Consider the following 15,446-nt stretch of genomic DNA (forward strand, 5'->3'; position numbering starts at 1 on the left):
TGTGTTTGCACAAGCAGAAGAAAAACTTTATTGTGTAGGTTTTTTTCATGAGGGTACTCTATAGTTACTGACAGGGAACAAGGACATCACCTCTGACCTGGAGAGCCAAATGATGTGAAAAGGGAGAGGAAATCTAAGGAAAGACATCAAGCTGTTGCACGGTTTTTGGATTACATTCTTGTCATTTAGCAAAAGTAAAAGCGGGTTTCTCGTAGCATTAGCCAGAGGTTGGACTGCACTGGTCTTGTCACTGGTGCGGTACAGCTGGTGTCAGAACGAGAGAACTCCACATTTCTCTATTAGAAAGCTCTCCGGGTGGCACCAGGTTTTCCATCATCTTACACAGCCGGGCGAGCTCTTCCGCTGCTCACAAATGATGCTGTGGTAGGAGAAAAAAAAAAGATAATTAAGCTTGGGGCTAAAAAAAGCACCGCTAAGACAGTGAAGAGCCATGCAATGCTTTTTGTTTGTTTCCTGACAAGATTTTTTTTCACATATGGAAGAGGGAACTACATGAGTGAAATATAAGATGTCTACATCTTATCTTCTCTGCCTGCTGGTCCACACCCATTAAATCTTCCACATTATGAAAGAAAGGAGAGAAAGATATAAATGAAGAGTGCACCTCACAAGTCAGGTTTGGATCTATTTTGCATGTTGTATGAACCAGCAGAGGAACTTGGGAATCCCTAAGAGATTTCCATATTTTAGAAACAAAGGAGGAGTTCATAGAATCATTTGGCAAGCTATTGGTTTCAAAAAGGCACATAAAATAAGATAAAATATTATGGTTTCCTCTCTAAATGGTAAAGAATGTAGCAGAGAGGATGTGATCAGTAGTCATAAGAAGAAATCCCGAGGAAAAAAGGCTTACTTAATTCTATTTTGTCAACATTTCAGCCCCTCTTTAAATCAAAAATTTTCTTACCATCCTTGGGGTTCACTCCTGTCATCCTGCGGAGAAGAAGAAAAGTTTGATTAAAGACCCTCACTGAATGTGTCGACTGAAAGCATCGGTTCATTTAGGAGCATTGCATGAGAATAGCCGCAATTTCACACTGCTTCTTCACTGGGTTATTGCTGGTGCTGTGGGTGAGGTGCTCTCTGCTTTGACGGGCAGAGCAAGCTTAGAACGAACTTTCATGGGCTGAAGGCTGTTACTGCAGCACAGCAAGAGGATTATGTGAGACATGCACATGGTGCCTAGGGCCTTCTGCACTTCACTGCAGCCAATACGGTTGCATTTATATTTTCAAACCATCAACACAATGGATCTGGAGATTTAGTTTCAGTAATAGCTCCCAGGATTTTGCCAGGCACCTGTTTTGCCAGCACTCGAAAGACTGCGTGTGCAATCAGTGTGATTTAGTAATCTGCAGTCAGCTTAACAACCACAAATTACTGCTTTACAATGTGTCATGTTATTAAGCTTATCTAATCATCACAGGATTTGTAAATGGTAACGTACTGGGAGTCCTGGGTCTCCAGCAGCTGGCGGTATGTGGCGATTTCCTGCTCCAGGCGGCTCTTGATGTCCATGAGCATCTTGTACTCCTGGTTCTGACGCTCCATGTCACAGCGGATTTCACCCAGCTGCTCCTCAACGCTGGTGATGAGGTTCTGGATCTGTGACAGCTGTGCGCAGTACCGGCCTTCCGTGTCCCGCAGGTTGGCTTCCAGTCCAGCTTTCTAAAGCAGGAAGACATGAGAACAGGCTGTCATACAGACGTGTCCCACAGAGGGGAATCTAAGGGGAGGCAAGACAGGGAGGGAGGAAGGGGAGAGTTCGAACAATGCTTGGGACAGCTCCGTACCATGCTCATCTGTGACTGGAGCTCAATCTCCAGGCTCTGCAGTGTGCGTCTCAGCTCTGTGATCTCCGTCTTGCTGGTCTGTATCTGCTCTGTGTGAGTGGCTACCTCGCGGTTCAGCTCATCAGTCTGAAAGAAAGAAACAGATCACATACATTGAACTTTTAAAAATTATTTTCAGAAAGGAGAGACGCATCCCACCTGCTAGGGCAGTAGCAGTGGGGCAGTGCATCGGTTCACAGTTCGTTGGCATTTCCATACCTGAGTGAGGAACCAGGCCTCGGCATCCTTACGGTTCTTCTCAGCCAGGGCTTCGTACTGCTCCCTCATCTCTGTGAGGATTCTGGTCAGGTCGATGCCAGGAGCAGCATCCATTTCTACGTTGACTGTGCCACTGAGCTGGGTGGAGTACTCTTTCATTTCCTGCATGGACAGAAGGCAGAGGACACAAAAAAATGATGTTCTATACTCTCATAGACTTTTTGCAGCAATCCATGCAGTGGTATGTGGTGCTTCCAAAGGGATTCCTCTCCACTTGAGGACTCACCTCCTCGTGGTTCTTCTTGAGGTAGGCCAGCTCCTCCTTCAGCGATTCAATCTGCATCTCCAGGTCAGCTCTGGACAGGGTCAGCTCGTCCAGGACTCTGCGCAGGCCATTGATGTCAGACTCTACGCTCTGGCGAAGGAACAGCTCGTTCTCATACCTGCAGTTTTAAAAAGAAACAAACATTGGAAAGAGTGGAGCCATAAAACTAGATCATTTTATGTTGAATGTGGGAGGAACAGGAGCAAGCGTAAAGGGAGTAAAGATCTTTTTTCCTGCTTCCAACTGTGACATATGAAAGTACTTGCATTGGATACCAGAGAAGAAAATATAAACCTGCAGATACGTCACTGGAAGATAAACCAGTTGCACAACTGTCTTTATCATCTTCTCAGCAGTGTCTGATGTGCTGCTGAGTCCGTGAACAGGATAAGCACAAAGTCCCTCTTGTCTTTTTCTACATTTCGCTAAAGATTTTCACAAAACTATTGCAAATGAACACCAATCTCTTCACACCACTGTCCTCCTTTTAAGTGAAAAGCCCAAGCTATGCCTGTCTTCTTTCCCCTTGTGATTTAGGCTAATAAAATAGTTAAGAGCATCACTAAAAACTAAGACATGAGCTATAATTTATTGCATAAACAGCACAGTAATCTGGATGCTGTGTTCTGTCAGGTTTATTTTCCTGATTTATCCTTCATCATATCAAATTTTTGCCAGGAATTTTTTCATCAGAAGTTATCAAGGAAAAACATCTACCCATAATTTGGAAATGTGTCCTCCAGTGACTGAAGAACTTTATTTTCTACGTAAGAAGTAATACTAAACTTCAGAAAACTGTTTTGAGAGAGAGAGAAAAGGAGAGAGAAGACAAATGTGCTTCAGCTAAACTTACTTCAGCCTGAAGTCATCTGCAGCCAGCCGGGCATTGTCAATCTCCAAAATGACTCTGGAATTGTCAATAGTAGCTGCAAGGATCTGGCAATTGGAAATACAGAAAACAGTTCCTGTGAGTAATGGGGGAATGGCATGGTCCTGAGTACACAGCAAGTGGTTATCCAGGCTGCAAACCATCAAAGAAGGCAGAAGAAAGACCTCTGTTGAGACTTCACTGGTGAAACTTGCTTTCTGGATTGTAATAACCATTTTGCTGTTACGTTGCTCTTCAGCCTGCCCTTCCTAAAGCTTTTATAGACAAACACCAAAAATGCTAAATTCTGTTCCATTTTCCAGATGCAAACCAGAGAGCTGAGCTACCATTACTGGAGCCCAAGAAAGGGCAGGTACATCTATGTAAGAGTAGATAAAATTTTCCTTTGCTGGACAGTTCATACTTCCTGCATGGAGCCTTTACATCCCTCCTTCTTTACCAGTTTTATGTCCTAGATGGATCACTGAGAAGCTCGTCAGCATGTACTTAACATAATTAGAAAATACATTCACAATACCTGATCTTGCCTTTAGCCAGGAGAGTTAATTTTTCAGACTTTGAGGCCTACCTATCACATTCTTTACTCTTATTATCTGTTAATATATTGATCATCTTATACACATTTTGCCAAGTTTTGTTATTTATATCAGAACCACAGTGTATTTGGGTTTGGGCAATTCAACATTGATTTTGCAATTGTTTTAATTGATTTCAAAGAAGTGGACTATGCAGTTCCACAATTCCAATGCATTCTTATAAATCCTGTAGTTATGAATGTCATACCTTGTCTCGGAGATCTTCAATTATCTTGTAGTAGTTACTGTAGTCTCGAGCTGGGCTGCTGGGGGATTCCTTCTGGTACCAGTCTCGGATTTTGACTTCTAATTCTGCATTTGCAGCTTCCAGTGCTCGCACCTTCTGCAGGTACGTGGCCAGCCGGTCGTTCAGGTTCTGCATAGTTATCTTTTCATTTCCAGAAAGAAGGCCATCACCACCACCAAAGGCACCACCATCAAAACCTCCACCAAAGCCAGCTCCTCCACCAAAGCCAGCGCCTCCACCAAAGCCAGAGCCTCCACCAAAACCAGCTCCTCCACCAAAGCCAGAGCCTCCACCAAAGCAAGCTCCTCCACCAAAGCCAGAGCTTCCACCAATGCCAGCTCCTCCACCAAAGCCACCGAAGCCTCCTCCAAAACCAGCGCATGAGCCACCACCATATCCACCTCCTACAGAGGAGGTGTACTTAGCTGAAGACATGTAGACACCCCTGCCACCAGCTCCTCCGTGGATGCTGGGAGCACGGCAGGAGCCTCCTGTGCGGACTGAGGAAAGGCGAGAGCTGCCACTGATGCTGCAAGAGTTCTGCATGGTGCAAGTAGATGTGGCTGTAGCACAGAAGGAGCTAGTCTGAGCTACTCGGCTTCGTGCAGAGCAGGAAAGCGTGCTCCTTCACTGCCCTGGTGCTTCTTTTATAGCCACAAGATAGGGCGTTAGGAGACAAACCCAACCTGCACCCTCCCTCCAAAGATTCTCCTCCCTAGAGGTGAGGCCAATTATGATGACATTCCTCACACACAGAGCTGGCTGTACATCTCAGGGGCTCGGGCTTGGTTTTTTCTTTTAATTAAACTAAAGGGATGATTCAGATTGTGTTTTTTCTTCAGGCTATAGTTCTGAAACCTGGAGTTTACTTCTTTGACAATTGAGAATGGAAAAACAAAGCAAGTTCAGCCGCACCCACTTACCCATTTACAGCAATCACCATGATTATTTTTATAAAAATATAACTTAAAATTGAAGTTTGAGTGAAATTCTACTTTCATTGAAAAACGTGCAATCATCAGTTCATCTCATCATTATTTCTTCTTTTCTATCCATATTTTTTCCCAGTCAAAATTGAATTTTAGATGTTCTTATTCCTGTTCTTTGCTCAGAATTAGTATTTAGATTTTGGATTTATTTATTTATTTTTAATTAGAAAAAGCATATAATCATAGCATTGTGTGAAGAATAATTAACATCCAGCAATGTACTGGGAATAATAAGCATACTTAATTTACTAACGCTTGTGAAATAGTCAAGAAGGGTAATACACGACCGAAATGATTCAATTAAAAGAACGTGGGGTGGCAAAGTTCCTCTTACTTTTGGGCAACTTAAGCAAGTTGAGTTTGAGATGAAACTGTTCAGGTAGCAATTAAAGTGTGTAACAACCACCTGTGCTGTGAAATGGAATAATTCTTGCAAATAGGACTTGAGAATCCCTTGCAGAGTTACATTAACCCTTCCTGTAAAGAAGGAGTCTCACGCGTAATAATTTGCTAGGGAAACGTGGAGGGCAGGAGTTCAGCCCCTCAGCTTCTGTTCAGTACCAAGTGTGAGAAACCAGATTTGGGAGATTTTTTTTGAGGAAGTATTTGCTTGTTTGCCCTGTCAGGGTGTGCCACTGGGGATCATGTGTGGAGTGTGGCAATAGCGTGGGGCTTGCAGAGAGAGCCCCATTCTCTGCCCAGGGAGCCTCTGGTCAGCTGGAGGGCACGAGGTAGGGGAGTGGTGACAGAGGTGGCACCGTGTCGCACGGGGGCTTAAAGGAGCTGGGGGGCGAGAGAGGAGGGAGAGAAGCAGGGGCTGAGTGAGATGGGAGGAACTTCCTCCATCTCTAGTTTGGAACCACCAAGCTTATTTTACAATAAAACTTTTAAATACAGAAGGAAAATGAGATATTTCCTAGCAGCACAGTAAGAACCGTGCTTTTCTTAGCAGAGAGAAGCAGCAAAGGGCTAGCAGGGGGACGCAGCTTAACAGCCTGCTTCTGAGACTGTCACTGGCACTTCAGCTGACTAGAAACGACAGGATATTCATAGCTGTGGAAACATGTTTCAGACTGAACCTGGACCTTTGCCACTGCAGTTCAGTTTTGCTTTTGGGCAGATTAATAGTTCTGCAGAGCTTGCCAAATCTGCCTATCTCCAGGAGTTAGTATCTCAGGAGACAAGTTTAGACAAACTCTCCTAAAAATAAGTAAGTTTCCTTAAGCCCCCTGTAATATAAATACACCGAGGCGTGTATGCTGCTAGGGTCTGCTTGACTCTGAATGATTCCACAATAGGCAAGATCGAGTTGCATTAAAAAAAAAAAAAAAAAAAAAGAAAAGTAAAAGCACACACAAAAACCACACACAAAAGCCAGCAAAGCACTTCTAGAAATCACCATAAACGTTAGCAGAAAACTTGGGGGATTTTTCATTCGGTCTTCTTTCACTCAGCCTTTGTAACTTCTTCGGAAGCTTGCTGGTGAAATACACGGTGCTGCTTTTTAAGTCCCCTGTGCGTTACTCTGTTTTTTTTTATCAGATGAAGCAGGTAGCAGGCAGAAAGCTGTTTCTTTCCTGTAGAAAGTTTACCACTAGGGAAAATAAAAATAAATGAAGCAGCCTCTACAGATTTTTTCCTATACCATAATTCAGAAAACCGTAATGATGGGGTTTTTTTGGTGGGTTTTCACTTTTCTGCAAACTGTCAAACTCAGATCCTTCGGGTGTGTCCCCCACGATCAAAAGCTTGTAAATGCAGAGTGCAACACTTGCAGACCCGGGGCTGAACCCCGCCTTCATCATCTTTATTTGTTCTTTCATAAACAACTACTTCGAAATAGTTTCAGATACTCTCCTAGAAATTGTCAGTAGTTTTTTTCAAACCCAAGGAGAATCCAAGACACGGTGCCTCACTGAAGCACTGTGAAGTTTGGAGGTGGGCTGTTATGGATGGGTTAGTTGCAGCTTGTGTCAATTCCTGTACAGGTATTTTCCTAAACAGAAAAAGTTTCAGTTTTGAGACTTACTCTTGAATGTTGGCTCTTCTGGTAAGAGAAAAACGGTGAATGTGTCTGTACCACTCCACTGAGAGCAGACTGCTGGCAAATGCTTGTGCGTGTTCAGAAGTTGCTCACCCCCTGGTATTTATTTATACAGGCTGTACTGGTTTATCACTGCATCTAGGCTGAGGACTTCTATCTCAAAACACGCATGGATTGTGTCATTTTATAATAGACTATGTAAAGTGAAGCTGGCTTTGCTGAAAATTTGCATACAATTTACTATTTACATTAACAAAAATTTAGAAATCAAAAGTGTTTTGATAAATCTTAATTTCATACCCAAATTTGAACAGACACATGAAAGTCATCCGTCTTTAGCTCTGCTGTAGGTCGAGGTATAATTGTGGATGCAGTCACACTTTCCAGTTATTATTTTCGCATTTTAGCCAGGTTCAATTAAAAAACAATAGTTACATATCTGTACATTTATGTAGAGTGTTTCCAGATTCATAATCTCTTATGGCTTTAAATGAACACCTCAAATGGGAGCTCTGTCTGCTGTGATAGGGATCTGGGTTGTTCTAGACATTGTGTTAGTTTTTTTTCTGCAGTGGGAGCACAAACCTAAACCTACATTTTCTCTTTATAGTTTGTACAAGGCAACTGAAGCCTATCTATCTATTGCTGAAGCAGAAAAAAAATGCTATTTCAAGCTTATGCCTTTATTCTGTTCTCACTGTCTTCTGAGATTTTTATCCACTGTCTTGCCACAGCCCTTGCAGGGTGCTCACCATTGTACTTGTGTGCATAAGCTCCTTAGCTGGCCATGCAGAGCTTCGCTGGAAGACGTTCCTGGACACGTCCACGCTGCGCAAACTCTTATTACTCCTGTCACAGTATTACTGGAGCTGACACACTTCAGCCTCTCCTTTCTCGAGGACAAAGAGCTTCATTCAAGAAGCAGCTTGTTTATCAGCCCAGTCTTTGCTGGTAAAATCATCACTCAGGCATTACAGACTTTTTTTCTGAACCAAACTCAAAAATTAGAGTCTCTTTGTGATTTTATATTAAACGTTTTGCCAGAGATCCTTCATTACCGTACAAACATGGAATGAAACCAAGAAAATCATAAACTATAATTCAAACTAGGTTATCAAAACAGGAATTCAAGCCTTTTCAAGATTCTTTCAAGTCTCTGAAGCTTCCAGTTTCTTTAACAGGATATGGGGATTCTTTTACTTCTTGGTACTTTAACCTCTTGAACACTTCTAAATTGTTTACCTTTTAAGCATCTTTCTTTTTGCATTTAATTCAGCTTTTGCAAATAGAGCTTTTTGGTCAAAATGTGCTTCTGCACAGTGTCCTTGTATCTTCTGTTTTGCATTCTCAGAGCATGAGAACTGCCTGGCTGACCCTTTCACATTTGCAGCTATACAGCACAAGAAACCTGCTCCAGCAATCTCATCCTGGTTTTGTCACAAGAATTTATCCCAGGAAATGGGACTTGTTGAGATTCCAGAACAGACCGAGTTTGTTGGTTCATGTGGAAGGGCTTCCAGGTCTAACTGGTCTAGGGAATCAAACTGGTATCAGACATTTATTAGGAAGTCTCAGCACCCAGGAACAAGCAGTAGTGAAGCATTTCATGCACAAGAGCTCTGTGCACCCCGTGCTGGCAGAAGCAGACAGGGTACGGACGGGTGTGCATCTCAGAGCCACTTGCACCGTGTGCATGCCGGTGCTCTTCATGCCACTGCTCCGTCTTGATTCTGCACTTGGTGCCACCAGAGCAGCTTGGTGCAGCTCTTCCCATCTTGTCCTCCTTTCTGTGTGTCTTTGCTGGCTTGTACTTTTCAGGACTGTTTTTCTCCTCTAAGTTTTTCCCTGTCTTAAGGAACCCATTGCAGAGTGTTACTGTGCTGGCTTTCCAGAGGCTCAGCTGGGATTTGTGTGTCAGTACCCAACAATTGATGCTGACAGGCCACCTGAGTCACTGCTGAACCAAACCCAAGCACCAACACTTTGTCAATGGCAGAGGATTACCCAGCCTTGACAGAGGAGGTCCATGGCTTTGGGATGCTCCTTGCTATGCAAACACTCCATTAATCTGCAAAGTGGTTATGAACAAGAGTGAACTAATTTATTCCCTCCCAAGTCCAAGGGGCGGAGTGACAAAGGGGCTGACGATGTCTCCCTAAAGCACAGCCTGCAAGATGATCCCTGCTGGGGGGGGCACTGGGGGGCACCTTCAGTCTGCTGATTGTGCCCTTTGGGTTTCACCCGCAGTTCCCCGGGTCACTGCGTGCTCTTACAAAGCTGAGAAGTGGGAAGGGGCTACTCATGCTGTAGCCCTGATATTTTTCAGCATAAACCCTGAAATGTCTTCGTCTGTAAGCTTCCAGCTGGTTGGGAATGAAATTTCTGATTTCTGCTGGCCTGAACTAGAATTATGTTAAGAATTGCAGCTAGGATAATGTCCTTTCAATAGCAGGAGAATGAAGGTGGTTAAACATGGGCCTGAAGCTTTGTTATCTGTGTAGGAACTGAGGGTTTTGTTTTTGTGTTTGAAGATAAATGCATCAGACTAGAAAGTGAGTGAGGAGATCTCACCTGTTCCTCACTCCTGTGTTTCTGCAGGGGTATTTTCAAGCCGTTCTAACAGCTTTATATTTTACCCTAACAAAGCATCTCCCAGCTCTTGCTTCTTCCAGAACTACTTAACATCTCACTGTTACTGCTCATCGGAGCGCACAGCCAGCGCAGTCAGTGACATAAATCACTGCTGTATTTCCCACTCCAAGGGACCAGGCACCCCGCTGCCTCCATACTCTGAGCTCCTGCCAGCAAGAGGAGCCAGAAGAAAACAGAGATGGAGCTCCTGCACCCACCAACACCGAAGCAGGAAGGCTGGCCAGGGTTTTGCTGTCTGATTAAAGTCAAACTCGAGTAATGATAACACAATAACCGAATAGGAGGTGAGACTACAAGAAGATTATCTTTATTAGAGTAGATACAGTAACTCAGTATATTAAAAAAAATGTTAGTAATTAAAAAGCTAACCCAGTTTGCAAACTAATCACCACCAATCTACTTAAACTTTGTGTGGTCAAGAATTTTCCATGCTTTAAGATATTAATTTCCAGCAGTTTAGAGTGATCCTCTGCATTTTAATTCCTTTTTTCTCATCTTCAAGATGACATTTGGAGGACTTCCAGTACTATTTTCCATCTGCCAACTTGTCTCTTTTGTCTGCAATGATGTGGAGAGAAAGAACAGCAATTACTTAACCAGAACACATAAGACCACTCTCTGCAATATTCACTGAGCTTAGTTTATGTCTCATCTGTCATTCCCTTCTCTCAGAAGTTTTATTCTTCATAGCATTGATTTGAATCATACATCACTTTTACAATACAGCTGACCTTTAAAAAGCAAGTCATGCTTGCATGTTGGTACAGTTCCCCTGAGCTGGGAAGCTGAAAGTTCTTGTATCCCTTCATCTGGGGGAATGATTACACATTTTGTGCTTTTCTTAGCCTTTATGGTAGCAAAGTCTGAGATTTTTTCTCTGATGTCTAACAGCTTTGGGTGACTAAAACCTAAATTCTATCCAGTCATCACTCATGACTACCTAGATTTTTCCAGTGACACACACCAGTGCAGCAGCCCAGTCTCTAAAATGGATGCAACGACCATAATATATGTATTTCTTTTAGAAAATAAAACTTCTTTGGCTACTAAACGTTTCCTGAAAGAGAAATGTATCCTTACCAGCAGTTCCAGAAAGGGAGCCAAACATCCTGTAGAACAAAGAGATAATAGTTGAAAGGAGAGGTAATGCATTGTCTGTGTGAGACAAGGATGTATGAAAACAAATTCTCTACAAGGCACGTTTTGTATATAGTCAGGAAAAAAAGGTGTTAATCCCCTTGCTCTCCCTTTCAGCTCAGGAGAAGGAGTTATTGTAGGAAGTAGTTTTTTATAATATGGCAGTGGGAAAAGGCAGAGGATTGTTGAAAGAAGGTGTAGAGGACATCGAAGCCTTTCAACCCCTACCTCACTTTTTTGTTTCAGGCTATGAGCTATTTTCCTCCTTGAGGCCGTATGTGAGATAACAGAGAATGTCCACTTAGGTGGCTGTCTGAAAAGATCTAGTTTGTCTGCACTCACTTCTATTCAGAATATTTATTCCTGCGCTGAATCCCATGAGGTGAGAGCTACTTCACTGGTAACAATTTATGGGAATTTGGTGTTAATGCAGATATTCTATAAACCACTGCTAATTGCACTGTTTCCTAAATGTCAAGCAGCTAATGAGTACTTACTGCTTTCATTGTTAGTGCCATTTAATCTTTTCTACTGCTTGTCAGTTTGCCTTTCGGGTTAGAAGCTCTTAGAGGCACTCAGTTAATGTATGGGAAATTACTAGCTTTACCATGGCCCAGAAAAAAAAACAATTTGTTAAAATAATTAGAATCCCAAGAGTGTTTGAAGTTGTGCTTCCAGTGATGGTGTGGCACACGAGCACCATGGCATGAAGCTAAGTGCAAAGGTTTCCTGCAGTGAGCAGAGTTACTTACTGGGACTCCTGGCCCTCCAGGAGCTGTCGGTAAGTAGCGATCTCCTGCTCCAGACGACTCTTGATATCCATGAGCATCTTGTATTCGCTGTTCTGCCGCTCCATATCAGCTCGGAGGTCGGCCAGCTGGGCCTCGATGCTGCCAATCAGGTCCTGGATGTGCGCCAGCTGGGCACTGTAACGCCCTTCAGTGTCTGCCAAGGTGCTTTCCAGCGCGCCTTTCTGAGAGCAAACCACAAAAAGGTTGCTGCCAAGTGCAGGACTGCTTGCAGGAAGGGGAATAGGGGCATATTTCAGGGTGCTTGGGTTTACTCAGTGCAAATTTGAACATACCATACTGAGCTGGGACTGAAGTTCTATTTCCAGCCCTTGGAGGGTGCGTCTCAGGTCACTGACTTCGGACTTGCTGCTCTGCAATTGTTCGGTGTTGACAGCTACTTCGCGGTTCAGCTCCTCAGTCTGAAACAGGGAAAGCACTGCATGAGAACCGCGGGGCCTCTGGGTGGAGGTCACAAGGCTTTCACAGCAGTTTTCTGAAAGTTTTAATAATTATTTAGCTTCTTGCATGGATTTTTTTTAGTAATCTTTATATAATACAGAGCTTTTTCTACCTTACTGTGGAACCAGGCCTCAGCATCCTTCCTGTTCTTCTCAGCCATGAGTTCATACTGGTCCCTCATATCGGCCAGGATCTTGGACAGGTCAATGCCTGGAGCAGAGTCCAGTTCGACGCTGACTTGGCCAGCCACTTGTCCTCCCAGGGCACTCATTTCCTAAGTGGAGAGGAAAACAAGAGAGTATAATTATAACCGAAAACATGAACCCTCCGTCCTTTCTAAAAGGGCTGAGGTCTGACTGACTGCACTTCACTACTGGCAGGGGGCATCTTTCATTTCCCCATCTACACAGAAGTCTTTTCTGCTCTGGTGCAGAACCTGAGGGACTCCACACCGTGTTTTTCTAATCTCACTTCCAAATATGTGTCCTGGTTGTTGTTTTTGCTTTTACCTCTTCATGGTTCTTCTTGAGGTAGGCCAGCTCCTCCTTTAAGCTCTCAATCTGCAGCTCCAAGTCCGTTCTAGCCAGCGTGAGCTCGTCCAGGACTCTGCGCAGGCCGTTGATGTCAGCCTCCACGCTCATGCGAAGGGCTTGCTCTGTTTCAAACCTTGAGAAAGCAAAACAAAACTATTCAGGCTCGGTAAGGTACTATGAAATACATCGTTTGTTATAAATGTATCTGATATAGGAAAGGTGATGTAACAAAAGTTTTCCAGTGTTAAACTTTTCTCCATGTATTTTACATGATATAAAATTTTCTGTGGTACAGATGATGTTTTCAGCAGGTAGAACTTCAACAACAGGATCAAACTAATGTTAACACAGAGATTTTATACACGTTCCTTTGTTTTTTCACAGCTCTTTGTCTCAATAAGGATTTTTGCCTCCTCAAGAGACCTTTTTCCCTTCAGAAATTACTCACTTGGTCTTGAAGTCATCAGCAGCCAGTCTGGCATTGTCAATCTGCAAAACGATCTTCGAGTTGTCAATAGTGGCAGCAAGGATCTAGAAACAATGAGAGTTCATTGCTGAGGCTTAAACAACTGTTATTTTCTTTCCTTACACAAAAGATAAGATAGTTAAGATTGTATCTCACCCGTAGCTACACCAAACACAAGTGTATTTTATTTAGTCTCAGTAGGAAAGTACCAAAGATCTACAGGAAATACGCAGCACAGATTTATCACAGTACTTTTGCCATTATTGTCAGTTCTGGGTAGGTTCCCTTACTTTTGTCTGGCATATGAAGTGGCTTTATGCTACAAATCTCCCAGTGAGACAGAACTATGTTGGCTCACCTTTGTGAGCCAGTCAGTAGGTGAATGAGGCAAGAAAACATTTCCTGGAGAGAAGCAAAGGGAGAAAAGTCTGCAGAGCCCTCTCGGCAGAACTTGTTCTCCTTAGGCATTTTCATAATGAGGGGAGTGATTGCATGGACTGTATGATTTCAAAATAAATGATGTGTTTGTGTATCATAAACAACGTAGGGTCATACTGCTTTTGTATAGCCCTTGAACACATTTTTATTTCCTGCAATACTCAGTTCAGTGTTTATTGACTCTTCTAATGCATTATAAAAAGCCATAAAGGAAATTCCGTTTACTTAGAAGTAATCCCTGTTAATTTTTAACTAGAAAGCATGCCTTTTTTTTGCCTGCCACTTTCAAAACTTAAAAAGTATTCTACAAAAACAGCTGGAACAACATCTTATTTCCTCTAACCAAGGGGAATAAAAGACAGGTGGAAAAACAATACTAAAAGGAGAAAATTAATTCCCAGTTCTGCCTTTTCTGGAGCTCAGCTTCTGAAATCAGTAAAGAATGTGAATGGGTGAAAGCATGGAGAAAGTAAATTGTGTGGGAGCGGTCATGAACTCCAAGCTGAACTGTGAAAAGTAAACCTCAAGTTTTCTTTCATTTATTTACATAGGTTAGTCAGCTGCCACCTATGTTTTCCGGGGTGTGTATCATCGCCAAGTAACCTGTTATCAGCTTCCCATGGGCTATTGGGGCAGTTTCGGCATTTATGTATGGGATTGATTACTTTACGTCTGCGGCTTCCATTTCCCATAAGCCAAACGTTTCAGCATTCTTATTTCAAGCTTAACTAGGTGAGAGATGCAATAAAAATATATTTAGGGTGATGTGTGAGCTACTACCTATACATTCACAAAGTTGTACATAACCGATTTTTATTTTTACAGTAAAAGCAGTGTGTATGTGCCTGGCTGAGATACGCAGGTTGCTGTCATTGTTTAGCTTGCTTTATATATATATCAGAATATATAGGGTTGTACATATATTAACTGGTCATACATATGCCTATGGCCAGCAGATATATTAAATATTACCAAAGAATGAAGTAATGAGGAATCTCAGTCCGGCTGTTCTGTACATTCACTTAGCTAATGTTAAAAAAGGTAGATAACTTCTTACTAAGCATTTTCTTTATCCACCCTAACCAATCATTACGTATTCATTTCATCTTCCTCCTTTTCACAACCTGCAGTGCCTTCTGGCTATTTTCCTAGTGAGGCTTTTCTCTTTTTTTCATGCTTCCTTCGTAAGTGTTTGTGCTAATCTCAGGTGCTTTTTAGTCAATGTTAACACCTACCTGGTCTCGAAGGTCTTCAATAGTCTTGTGATAAGGGCTGTAGTCTCGAGCGGGGCTTGGTCCTTGTTTTTGGTACCAGTCTCGGATTTTAGTTTCAAGATCAGAGTTTGCTTCTTCCAGTGCACGAACCTTCTCCAGGTAAGATGCGAGGCGGTCGTTCAGGTTTTGCATCGTTGTCTTTTCATTTCCTGAGAGGAGGCCATCACCGCCCCCCAGACCACCCCCGTAACCACCGCCGAAACCGCCACCAAAGCTGCTGCTAAAACCACTTCCATACCCACCACCCAGGCCGCTTCCTAGACCAGAAGAGACAAATCTAGCAGAAGAGACTGACACACCCCTGCCACCAGATCCCCCGTGGATGCTTGGAGCCCTAAAGGAGCCTCCACCAAAACGGACGGAGCAGCCACCGGGTCCCCCTGCCACAGAAGAGGTGGTTTGCCTGAAGCTGTAACTCGCCATAGAGAGAAATGCCAAGGGCCTAAGGCAAGCTGCAGTTTGAGATCCTGAAGCAGGAATGTGTGCTCCTTTCCCCCACCCCACGTCTTTTATGCCTCCGACAATGGGAGTTGTCTCCAGAATGTGTTATCTGAG

The 15,446-nt window shown here is 43.2% G+C and overlaps 2 protein-coding genes across 2 annotated transcripts; both read right to left on the reverse strand.

Moving 5' to 3' along the window:
• LOC101792676 (keratin, type I cytoskeletal 19) lies at positions 1 to 4,768 on the reverse strand. Its single transcript, XM_013109172.5, has 8 exons — positions 4,070 to 4,768; positions 3,251 to 3,333; positions 2,359 to 2,515; positions 2,073 to 2,234; positions 1,815 to 1,940; positions 1,469 to 1,689; positions 929 to 954; positions 1 to 379 (listed from the first exon to the last, which is right to left on the reverse strand). Exons 1-8 carry the CDS (start codon positions 4,652 to 4,654, stop codon positions 339 to 341), a joined length of 1,401 nt encoding a protein of 466 aa, XP_012964626.3. The 5' UTR covers positions 4,655 to 4,768; the 3' UTR covers positions 1 to 338.
• Positions 4,769 to 10,082: 5,314 nt separating this feature from the next.
• Positions 10,083 to 15,446, reverse strand: LOC101791758 (keratin, type I cytoskeletal 19). Its single transcript, XM_038168735.2, has 8 exons — positions 14,853 to 15,446; positions 13,162 to 13,244; positions 12,690 to 12,846; positions 12,293 to 12,454; positions 12,015 to 12,140; positions 11,683 to 11,903; positions 10,874 to 10,902; positions 10,083 to 10,351 (listed from the first exon to the last, which is right to left on the reverse strand). Exons 1-8 carry the CDS (start codon positions 15,312 to 15,314, stop codon positions 10,320 to 10,322), a joined length of 1,272 nt encoding a protein of 423 aa, XP_038024663.1. The 5' UTR covers positions 15,315 to 15,446; the 3' UTR covers positions 10,083 to 10,319.

The sequence above is a fragment of the Anas platyrhynchos genome, chromosome 28, assembly GCF_047663525.1.
Source record: "Anas platyrhynchos isolate ZD024472 breed Pekin duck chromosome 28, IASCAAS_PekinDuck_T2T, whole genome shotgun sequence".
NCBI lineage: Eukaryota > Metazoa > Chordata > Aves > Anseriformes > Anatidae > Anas > Anas platyrhynchos.

What these genes read in the sequence shown, in the direction of transcription:
- LOC101791758 (XM_038168735.2), bottom strand. Translation starts at nt 15,314, where the DNA reads ATGGCGAGTTACAGCTTCAGGCAAACCACCTCTTCTGTGGCAGGGGGA. An exon ending in TTGAAGACCTTCGAGACCAG is followed by an intron (nt 13,245 to 14,852) that starts GTAGGTGTTAAC and finishes CATTGTTTCTAG; the next exon opens with ATCCTTGCTGCCACTATTGA. An exon ending in GCTGATGACTTCAAGACCAA is followed by an intron (nt 12,847 to 13,161) that starts GTGAGTAATTTC and finishes TGCTTTCTCAAG; the next exon opens with GTTTGAAACAGAGCAAGCCC.
- LOC101792676 (XM_013109172.5), bottom strand. Translation starts at nt 4,654, where the DNA reads ATGCAGAACTCTTGCAGCATCAGTGGCAGCTCTCGCCTTTCCTCAGTC. An exon ending in TCCAGTCACAGATGAGCATG is followed by an intron (nt 1,690 to 1,814) that starts GTACGGAGCTGT and finishes TTCCTGCTTTAG; the next exon opens with AAAGCTGGACTGGAAGCCAA. An exon ending in CTGGAGACCCAGGACTCCCA is followed by an intron (nt 955 to 1,468) that starts GTACGTTACCAT and finishes TCTTCTCCGCAG; the next exon opens with GATGACAGGAGTGAACCCCA.